Raw genomic sequence first — 12,320 nt, 5'->3', positions numbered from 1 at the left:
CAGTGACAGATTGGCCTTCCTACAGTACAGGACTTATGGAGAGTTATCAGTGACTGTTTGGATGTAAAGAAAGTAGATCACTATTGGCCCTCCTACAGTACAGGACATACCAATAGTTATCAGTGATGGTTTGGATGTTGAGAAAATAAATCATCATTGGCCCTCCTCCAGTAAAGGACTTATGGACAATTTTCAGTAACGCAACAAAACCACGTCGGATCAGCTAGCCTTACAAACAAGCCATTCAAATCAGTACCAAACGGGAAAACCTTGATTTGGAATGTAGCTGTATCCACAAAAACCCTGTTTAGGGGATTAGACAAGAACAGGACATTCCGTTGATAAAAAACTGATGTCAATTTGATGATCTGTTACTTTTGATTTATAACAAACGGGTGTTCTGAAATCAAAGTTTGATTCACCTGACGGTGTGTTCATCTGATGTACTCGCGACTTTTAAGTGCAATTTTAGTCGTAGTTTCAAGACATAGAAATTCAAGATGTATGTTAGTTATAAGAAGTCTATAGTGTTTTTTATGTTTTCCAAATAACAATTTCTGTCTGTAGTTGCTTTGATAGTTGTTGTATTTAGATTTTAGTTAGATTTTCAATTGAAACATATCATTGGTGCTAACTTTTATACCCTGAGAAAACCAGTAGTGCTAATATATAGGACCCTGCAATACCTGTATTTCAGATAGTGTAAGTATAAGTGTATGTTTTACCGCTTGTCTTATGCTAAATTATTTTTGCACTAATCTCAGCTGGTGTATTGTGTTCAAGGTTAAAATATCATTAGTGAACATTGTAATGCAAATCTGTTCAACTTTGATAATGTGCGGAGATTTGGACGTGTCCAGTTAAGTGAAAATGTGCTAAGATTTGGGAGTGTAAATTTAGATATGTATATATACAGTATTATCTCGTTCTTGTGCAACCCCCGATACTCCAGGGGTTAGGTTCACTTTCACACTCTGCACTTCCGGAATATGCTGTTGAAAATTGAGGGCACACAACTAGCTGTTTGGTGTCAGGAAAAAACATGACCAAGCTTGGCTGATGTATTTCTGTTCAAGTTCAATGACAACCAAGGTTAATGAGCTAGTCAATTTAACAGTATGTTGACATACAGACGTATGGTATATATCAAATGATCAACTAGTTTTTTGTATCCACAAGATGGTGGTGAGCGAGTCTTCGACTTTGCTGTGATATATTCTAGGGGTGTAGAGAATGGATGTGAAGTAATCCATGAGGTATTACAGATGGTGCCTGTGAGTTTGGTTTGGCACTTGCATTCCTCCAGACGTAATGTAAAACTTACTATCTGGCCAGAAAATTGTTAATAGGACGTTAAACAAAATAAACCAAACCAATAAACTAAACCAGAAAATTAGGCGTATACGATTGCACAACTAGTCTTAGTAATGACAAATGTCCATGATCTTCAATCATGCTCAAAGTTACCACCTTTATATTTTCCAACCTTTGTTGGGTCTTCATGGTCTCAAAATTAATCATCAGGATTTGGTTCCTGGTTGTTGACGTCCTCGTCATGTCCTCATCTTCTTCTGGCAACATCTTGATGATAATCATACACATGAGTTGATGTGGCTGTAGATAAAGTCCACTACCTGGACTGGATATGTAAGACAGATAGTCAGTTACATAGCCATCCATGAAATGATTGACGGTGAAATTTTCTTACAACTCGAGCTCATTTACTGTATGGACCGGTAAGTGTGTCTCGTGAAGAAGTATGATACAAATAACATGATTGGGTTAAGGAAGTTAACAGAAAAGATAAAAACTAGATCACCTTATGCTAGGCTTCTTTATGTTTATGATAGACTTCCAGTCTTGGAATTATAAATCTTGAAGTACAACTACGACAGGAAATTCAAAAAAGTAGTTGTCTGTCTGTTATTTGTGTGGGGCCACGGTGGCCGAGTGGTTAAGGTGTCCCGACACTTTAACGCTAGCCTTCCACCTCTGGGTTGCGAGTTCGAAACCTACATGGGACAGTTGCCAGGTACTGACTGTAGGCCGGTGGTTTTTCTCCGGGTACTCCGGTTTTCCTCCACCTCCAAACCTGGCACATCCTTAAATGACCCTGGCTGTTAATAGGACGTTAAACAAAAACAAACAAACAAAAAATCCAGTCTTGGAATTATAAATCTTTAAGTAAAATCTAATAATAATGATGGGGATATGACTCCAATGATGGCTCACATAGCCAGAGCTTATCTCAGGAATATAAAGACAGTCTAAAATTTTAAATACCTATTTTTGAAATTGGTTTTTCACTTTATATCATATTTCAATATGATACATATATATGTTAAGTTTGTTTTCACTAACAAAGCTTTTGTCTGTTGGTCATTCGTAGTTCTGCCTTGATTATAAATCATAAGACTAGTCTAGTAAGTCAGAGGTCTTGGGTTCGATTCCTAGCGGAGGCATTGAAATAGATTTGGTTTATCATGCTCTCTGTTATTTCTGTATATCTGGATTGATGTGTATCGAGAGAGAGAGAGAGAGAGAGAGAGAGAGAGAGAGAGAGAGAGAGAACAATGTTACATATCTGTATCTTTCTAAAGGTTAATGGGTGAAGGTCAAGGTGACACTGAAGTAAAAGTAGGCGGATCAGTCAGACAATTTAACGATGAGACCTGATATATGATGGAAGTTTTCCTATAAATGTTCATCAAAATCTGTACAAAATTATAAAAACAGTAGATCATCACACAAATTCCAAAATGGCTGCCATTTTTTATTTTGATTGCTGTAATATTTCTCTACTGTACAGATTATTGTTGATTATATCTACTAGGTACTTCATTAAAAAACGGGAAATTCAGCTTTAATTGTCTCTGCCAGTTTTGTGTTGGAAGGTCATTATTACACAACTATGTGTAGAATACTTGCCAAACAACGAGAGTTCTATTCTTTGACAGAAATTTTTATTGCATACATTTGATTATAGGGGAACAGGAAAACATGCATCCAAGTAACCTCAAAAACTTGTGTCCTCATCTTTACCAAATTATTTTGTATACCAAAAATATCTTCTTGCAGAAGTAACATATACCTGTATATTCACAGATTAACAGTTTAACACTTCTGAGGATTTGAATTTGGGTATGAACATTAACGGGTATATTTGTAATGTCATGTTCATGTACAAGTTGTAAAATATAGGCATTGATGTAACAAGTTTAGTCTCAGATTGACATGACAATTTACATGGGTTATTTTAGAAGATATATCCCCATCTTTGTATTAACTATGTATATATAGTCAATTATAAACTGACCAAACTGATTCCTAAACTCCATGGTTGTTTTTCAGATTATGTTAAATCTTTAATCCTCACGAGGTGTTTTGTCGTTCGTAGCACAATTTGTCAAAATATGTTTTTCAGAAAATTATCAATCTAATAATTAGTCATGACCTCATTGACTATGTACTATACGCATAAGGTCAGACATTATAGTATGTAGTAAACCAAGCAAGGAGTAGGTCAGGTTAGAAAATGAAAATTTTTAGTGAACTTATATTACGACAATCTGATTTTGTCATTACATTACCAAATTTTACAATTCATTTGTAACTATTTTGTATATGTTTACATCATTTTATCATTGTGTACATGCAAAAGCTTATACATGACAATCGGTTATTTTTTTTTATTAAAATTGCCCTGTAAAATGCTTGGAATTCATTTGGAAAGACTTTCCTCACAACATGAACATGTTGGAGCCAATTCGACCATTGGTAATTGAATACTAAAAGCATACAGGAATAAAATGTTTTATTGATTGTTTATTTGTTTGTTGTTAAATGAAAACAGCTGTTGAAGAGTCCCACCTCCTTATGTACCCAAACTATTTCTATTGATCTCATCTTTTGTTTGTCTCATTTGTTAGCTCACCTGGTCCGTACGACCAAGGTGAGCTTATGCCATACCGTGGCGTACGTCGTCCGTCCGTCAACAATTGACTTATTTGACTTCTTCTTCATAACCACTGATTGGAATTTGAACAAATTTGTTCAGAAGCATACCTATGAGTAGGGGACTCAAAATTGTACAAATGATGGGGCTGACCCCCTGGGGGCTTCTGGGGCGGGGCCTAAAGGGGTCAATTTGGCGCTATTGATATAAACAACTTCTTCTCTGAAACCAAGCAATGGCTATCGCTCATATTTGCCTGGTAGCATCACTATGGGGTAGGGATTCAAAACTGTACAAGTGATGGGGCTGACCCCCCAGGGGCCTGAGGGGCGGGGCCAAATGTGGTCAATCAGGCTATATTCATATAATTGACTTCTTCTCTGGAACCAAGCAATGGCTATCGCTCATATTTGCCTGGTAGCATCACTATGGGGTGGGGATTCAAAATTGTACAAATGATGGGGCTGACCCCCCAGGGGCCTAAGGGGCGGGGCCGAATGTGGTCAATCCGGCTATATTGATATAAACGACTTCTCTGAAACTGAGCAATGGCTGTCACTCATATTTGCCTGGTAGCATCCCTATGGGGTGGGGATTCAAAATTGTACAAATGGTGGGGGCTGACCCCCCCAGGGGCCTGAGGGGGGGGGGGGGGGGGGGCAAAATTGGTTGATTTGTTTAAATAACTTCTTCTCTGAAACTAAGTAATGGATATTACTCACATTTGTATGGTAGCATGGTTATGGGGTGGGGATTCAAAATTGTACAAATGTTGGGGTTGACCCGGGCCGCCAGGGGGCTGAGGGGGTGGGGCCCAAAGGGGTCAATTTGGCTAAATTGATTTAAACAACTTATTCTCTGAAACTTAGCAATGATTTGACTGGTAGCATCCTATTGGGGTAGGGATTCAAAATTGTATAAAGGAAGGAGCTGACCCCCAGGGGGCAGAGGGCAGGGTCAAAAGGGGTTAATTGGTCTAAACAAGTTCTTCTCTGAAACTAAGCAATGGATATCACTCACATTTGTGTGGTAGCATCCCTATGGGGTTGCGCCAAAAGTCGATTTCCTTTCATGGATTAATGCACTTTGTGGCATTTTTAGTATCAAAATAAAACCAATGTACATGTACGCATATAAAATGCTTTTGATATATATTGACATAGCAATACCAGCGACAAATATACTTAGCATCATTCTTGTTTTATATCTCATGAAACCAGGTGAGCGATACAGGCCCTCTGGGCCTCTTGTTTATATACAATATGGTTGATATTACACACCTGTGACATCACAGGTAGATAGGTCACTATCTAGGAAGAATGAATATTGCATTCAGGTGTGCATTCCACAAAATTGTGCTTTTCTGGAAAACGATATTATCACATTATTTCTTCACAGTACTTTTATTATTTATTTTATAATAAGTAAGCAAAACAACATTCATTCAGGACAGTATGTTATTTTAAGATAGACAAACACTGTACTCAACAAGATATATTTGTTAAAAACGATCAGAGAGCAACTACAAAATGTACATCATCTTAGTAGTATCAAAGTCCATCATGTTCGTATGAGAACCATCTCTTTGTAATCAGTACGACTGCTGCCATGAACTCCAAACACATCCCAACAACAGTAAAGGCAAAGGACCAGGCCAGGTTTACCGAGGAGTTGGAGCCGTATATAGACACAGCCAGCAGGATACAACTCACTGAAACACAATATACATCCTGGTGTACCATGTAATATATACTTAAGGGTCATCTATATAGCAGAATAATGTTGAATTTCAAACGGTTTGCCATGATACATACTAAAAGTTCATCATGTTACTTCTGGGACATTGCACCATAATAGGGATTTATAGGCCTGTAAAATATCAATGTTTTGACTGGATTTGCTGTTTAGATGCCCCTTAAGGAAGTATGCTACCTTATTTTTATGTAACAATAATCAGTTAAGGGCATATATATGCTACCTTACTGTAACAGGTAGTAAGTAGATGTAAATTAACAGCATTAAGGATGAGGCAAGATGAGGCAGGATGAGGTTTAATCTCTTAATTTACATCGACTGCAGTAATACACATAACATGTGATAATACACTTAAGGGAGTATGCTACCTTAATTGCTGTAACAATAATCGGTAAAGTGTGTACATTTAAGGGTGTATGCTACCTTACTTTGATATACAATTATGCACCGATTACTGCTGACCTTAATGTATCATGACACTACCAAGCTCAGAGGCGTATCCTACCTTGCTGTTACATGATTGGTTAAGGTCATATACGACCTTAGTGTAACACATTGATTTAGAGTATCTGTACTGGCACTGCCTTACTGTAACATGCAATAATGCCATCAAGGAAGAATTTTACCTTTATTGAGCTAACTTTAACATGTATCATCATACATATGGGGTAATTGCCACCTTACTGTAACATAAAACTTATCCCCAATATAATGTCCTGAATGTCACTTGGCTTTCTTTTTTAAGATATCGTGTTATAAATATTATAGCATTCCATATTTTATTGCTACCATCTCAGGATAGAAGCATTTTATATATAATTGGTGGCTGTACTAGCCATATTGTGGGATTTGCACATGGATATAGATATTCTTTGTACTTTGATTGGTGCACTAGAATATCTTATATACAGTGTTTGATGGTTACCTGCTGCCTGTGATGTCACCTTTTGTAGAGGAACCTGGTACATTCGGGAAAATTAATTGCAAACAAAATGTGATCGATAAAATCAGAGTTCATACAGAATTGTTGGACGCATGGCGGCATTGTTGTTTGGTTATGATCAGAAATTAATTCAAGAAATCAAGTCAGAGACACATGTTCGAAAATAACTCTACAGTACCACCTAACCAACAGGTTAACAATTATCCACGTTTGGATACATTTAACACCAAATTATATCTCATAAAGAAATTCTCATATAACTTATGAGTTCCTGCACAAATCTATCTCAAAATATATTATAACTGTTAATAAATAATGTTGTTGATAGCCCTCTTTACTTTCTGAAAAGCTAACAATGTATTATATGTGTGATAAAATGGGGTACACATTCAAAGTTTTAGGAAAAAAACTTTTGGATGAAACATTACCTTGGACCAAACTTGTGACGATGATGTCGAGATAGATGATGTCATTGTGTGTCCGATCAACAAAGATGTAGAGCATAAAGAGGATGGTAGACATGATGCCAGCAAGCAGACCCAACGTGGCAAACGCCCGTGTGGCTAACAACCATCCTGTAACATAGCAACCAGTGTCAATTCTACAACACCGATACATAGCAACCAGTATATTCTACACCACTGATACACAGCAACCAGTATCAATTCTACAACACCGATACATAGCAACCAGTATCAATTCTACACCACCGATACATAGCAATCAGTATCAATATTCTACAACACCGATACATAGCAACCAGTATCAATTCTACAACACCGATACATAGCAACCAGTATCAATTCTACATCACTGATTCATAGCAATCAGTATCAATATTCAACAACACCGATACATATAGCAACCAGTATCAATATTCTACAACACCGATACATAGCAACCAGTATCAATTCTACAACACCTATACATAGCAACCAGTATCAATTCTACAACACCTATACATAGCAACCAGTATCAATTTTATAGCACTGGTACAAGTTTTATCATTTTCCATCAATTCTTTCTAGTCCTGAAATATAAAGTCATTATTATGACCTTGACCTTTTACTTAGAAAATCCTACATCCAGAGCTGGTAAATCGCCCAAGTGTTACTATATTAGTTTATATTGTATCTTAATGATACAAATAATGAATATTCATTATAGATGTACATGTATTTAACCCTGTGACATTTAACTGCTTTGACCTCCAAGATGTAGTTGACTCCTATTTACTAACATTTTCTTCACGGACTGCTGCTGTAATAACCTGAGCCTTATAAACCCCTACCATATATGGAACTATATTGACCCCAACATTTGACCTTTAAACTCCAATTATCAAGTAGTGTTTCATATTCTGTGGCAGCAGAATTTAATTTATAGGTGACACAGGGACTTTTCATCATAAATTCTCAACAGTTGATATACCACCTATAGTGTGATGGGTATTCTATAGGCAGATGGCTGAGAATTTGTTCCAGTTCTCTGTATTAGGGGACAAAACAGGTAGTATTAAAAAGTAATTCCAAACAGCAGTATTAGAGTGTAAAAGGCACTTTACAAAAAAAAAACAAGTCAATTTCATCTTAATGGCTACATACCATTGACAATTTTATGTTAACGGCTACATACCATTGTCAATTTCATCTGAACAGCTACATACTGTTGTCAATTTTGTCTTGAAACCACTACATATCATTGTCAATCTTGTCTGAACAGCTACATATCATTGTCAATCTTGTCTGAACAGCTACATACCATTGTCAATCTCGTCTAAATGGCTACATACCATTGTCAATCTTGTCTAAATGGCTACATACCAATGTCAATCTCGTCTAAATGGCTACATATCATTGTCAATCTCGTCTGAAGGGCTACATACCAATGTCAATCTTGTCCAAATGGCTACATACCAATGACAATCTCGTCTAAATGGCTACATACCATTGTCAATCTCGTCTAAATGGCTACATACCAATGTCAATCTTGTCTAAATGGCTACATACCAATGACAATCTCGTCTAAACGGCTTCATACCATTGTCAATCTCGTCTAAACGGCTACATACCAATGTCAATCTCGTCTAAATGACTACATACCAATGTCAATCTTGTCTAAACGGCTACATACCAATGTCAATCTTGTCTAAATGGCTACATACCAATGTCAATCTCATCTAAACGGCTACATACCAATGACAATCTTGTCTAAATGGCTACATATCATTGTCAATCTTGTCTAAATGGCTACATACCAATGTCAATCTCGTCCAAATGGCTACAAACCATTGTCAATCTCGTCTGAACGGCTACATACCAATGTCAATCTCGTCTAAATGGCTACATACCAATGTCAATCTTGTCTGAACGGCTACATACCTTGTCAATCTTGTCTAAATGGCTACATACCAATGTCAATCTTGTCCAAATGGCTACAAACCATTGTCAATCTTGTCTAAATGGCTACATACCATTGTCAATCTTGTCTAAACGGCTACATACCAATGTCAATCTCGTCTAAATGGCTACATACCAATGATAATCTCGTCTAAATGGCTACATACCATTGTCAATCTCGTCTAAATGGCTACATACCAATGTCAATCTTGTCTAAATGGCTACATACCAATGACAATCTCGTCTAAATGGCTACATACCATTGTCAATCTCGTCTAAATGGCTACATACCAATGTCAATCTTGTCTAAATGGCTACATACCAATGACAATCTCGTCTAAACGGCTACATACCATTGTCAATCTCATCTGAACGGCTACATACCATTGTCAATCTCATCTGAACGGCTACATACCATTGTCAATCTTGTCTGAACTGCTACATACCAATGTCAATCTTGTCTGCACGGCTACATACCATTGTCAATCTTGTCTAAACGGCTACATATCATTGTCAATCTTGTCTAAATGGCTACATACCATTGTCAATCTTGTCTAAACGGCTACATACCAATGTCAATCTTGTCTGAACGGCTACATACCAATGTCAATCTTGTCTGAACGGCTACATACCAATGACAATCTCGTCTAAACGGCTACATACCAATGACAATCTCGTCTAAACGGCTACATACCAATGACAATCTCGTCTAAATGGCTACATACCATTGTCAATCTCGTCTAAATGGCTACATACCAATGTCAATCTTGTCTAAATGGCTACATACCAATGACAATCTCGTCTAAACGGCTACATACCATTGTCAATCTCATCTGAACGGCTACATACCATTGTCAATCTTGTCTGAACTGCTACATACCAATGTCAATCTTGTCTGCACGGCTACATACCATTGTCAATCTTGTCTAAACGGCTACATATCATTGTCAATCTTGTCTAAATGGCTACATACCATTGTCAATCTTGTCTAAACGGCTACATACCAATGTCAATCTTGTCTGAACGGCTACATACCATTGTCAATCTCGTCTAAATGGCTACATACCAATGTCAATCTTGTCTAAATGGCTACATACCAATGACAATCTCGTCTAAACGGCTACATACCATTGTCAATCTTGTCTGAACGGCTACATACCATTGTCAATCTTGTCTGAACGGCTACATACCAATGTCAATCTCGTCTAAATGGCTACATACCATTGTCAATCTCGTCTAAATGGCTACATACCATTGTCAATCTCGTCTAAATGACTACATACCATTGTCAATCTCGTCTAAATGGCTACATACCATTGTCAATCTCGTCTAAACGGCTACATACCAATGACAATCTCGTCTAAATGGCTACATACCATTGTCAATCTCGTCTAAATGGCTACATACCAATGACAATCTCGTCTAAATGGCTACATACCAATGACAATCTCGTCTAAACGGCTACATACCAATGTCAATCTCGTCTAAACAGCTACATACCAATGTCAATCTCATCTAAACGGCTACATATCATTGTCAATCTCGTCTGAACGGCTACATATCATTGTCAATCTTGTCTAAACGGCTACATACCAATGTCAATCTCATCTAAACGGCTACATATCATTGTCAATCTTGTCTAAACGGCTACATACCAATGTCAATCTCATCTAAACGGCTACATATCAATGTCAATCTCATCTAAACGGCTACATATCATTGTCAATCTCGTCTAAATGGCTACATACCATTGTCAATCTTGTCTAAATGGCTACATACCAATGTCAATCTCGTCTAAACGGCTACATACCAATGTCAATCTCATCTAAACGGCTACATATCATTGTCAATCTTGTCTGAACGGCTACATACCAATGTCAATCTCGTCTAAATGGCTACATATCATTGTCAATCTCGTCTAAATGGCTACATACCATTGTCAATCTTGTCTAAATGGCTACATACCAATGTCAATCTTGTCTGCACGGCTACAAACCAATGTCAATCTTGTCTAAATGGCTACATACCATTGTCAATCTTGTCTGCACGGCTACATACCAATGTCAATCTCGTCTAAATGGCTACATACCAATGTTAATCTCGTCTGAAGGGCTACATACCATTGTCAATCTTGTCTAAATGACTACATACCATTGTAAATCTTGTCTAAATGGCTACATACCAATGTCAATCTCGTCTAAATGGCTACATACCATTATCAATCTCGTCTAAATGGCTACATATCATTGTCAATCTTGTCTAAATGGCTACATACCATTATCAATCTCGTCTTAATGGCTACATATCATTGTCAATCTTGTCTAAATGGCTACATACCAATGTTAATCTCGTCTGAAGGGCTACATACCATTGTCTATTTTGACAGGCCCACAAACATCATCCACACAGGCACGCCAAAGGCCTGCAGTGACCCGGGAAGTGAGAGCATCTCCGAAAGGTGTTGGCAGGGCTACTTGGGATGAGGTCCATGCCGGGGTGGAGAATCCAACCAAGGTCACTAGTAGTGATGTCAGCATGAGAAGCAGTGTTGTACGTACGTACTTCGGCGACAGTTCAGGACCAGGCATCTGTCAACTTTTATAGACTTTGGAGACGACGCAACTTATGCAAAATCTAGTTGCACAAATCACAAGCCAGTTCCAATATGTGGCTTAATCTCACAAAAAATGGCAGTAAACTTTGATTTTACAACAAAACTGCAGCTCTCAGTCAGCACTCGGATATATTTTCATGGTTCCTTGGCAGTTACAATGGAAATTACTGAAGGATGCAACAATTACACCACAAAATCCAAATGTCGTTTAACATATACTCGGGTAATAGAATGATTTAAAATTCCTTGGAATATATCAAATCCTCCTATAAATCACACATCACATTTGATCACAATTTTTTAAAACCTGAAAACTTAAATAAAACCGAACAACTACAACATATCTAATTTCGTGTCCAGACTCCCAGGAAAATATCTGAGATTTCTCCTAATGGCCGTGTCCTTATTGATATTCATCACACCACTGACAATATAAAGTAACATGCTGGTTACAGTTTTATCACAATATCAAAGTCTGTAAATAGCCTGCATAATACCACTTACTGGGCACAGATGGTTTGACCTTTGACACAAAGTGAGCACAGATGGTTTGACCTTTGACATATATGAGCACTAATGGTTTGAACTCCGACACAATCATCATTCACATTTTACTTGTCTGTACCAGGCATTTCATCAGTTTCTTGAGTCATC

At 37.5% G+C, this 12,320-nt stretch overlaps 1 protein-coding gene across 1 annotated transcript; it reads right to left on the bottom strand.

The window, feature by feature from the left end:
• Positions 1–5,497: 5,497 nt before the first annotated feature.
• On the bottom strand, positions 5,498–12,320 carry LOC117317051. The gene is made up of 3 exons (XM_033871835.1): positions 11,421–12,320; positions 7,082–7,228; positions 5,498–5,666 (listed from the first exon to the last, which is right to left on the bottom strand). The coding sequence occupies exons 1-3, from the start codon at positions 11,638–11,640 to the stop codon at positions 5,506–5,508; spliced, it is 528 nt and encodes a 175-aa protein (XP_033727726.1). The 5' UTR covers positions 11,641–12,320; the 3' UTR covers positions 5,498–5,505.

The sequence above is a fragment of the Pecten maximus genome, chromosome 18, assembly GCF_902652985.1.
Source record: "Pecten maximus chromosome 18, xPecMax1.1, whole genome shotgun sequence".
Lineage (NCBI taxonomy): Eukaryota > Metazoa > Mollusca > Bivalvia > Pectinida > Pectinidae > Pecten > Pecten maximus.
The sequence above is the reverse complement of the archived record's forward strand: the minus strand, read 5'-3'. Positions and strand labels throughout refer to the sequence as shown.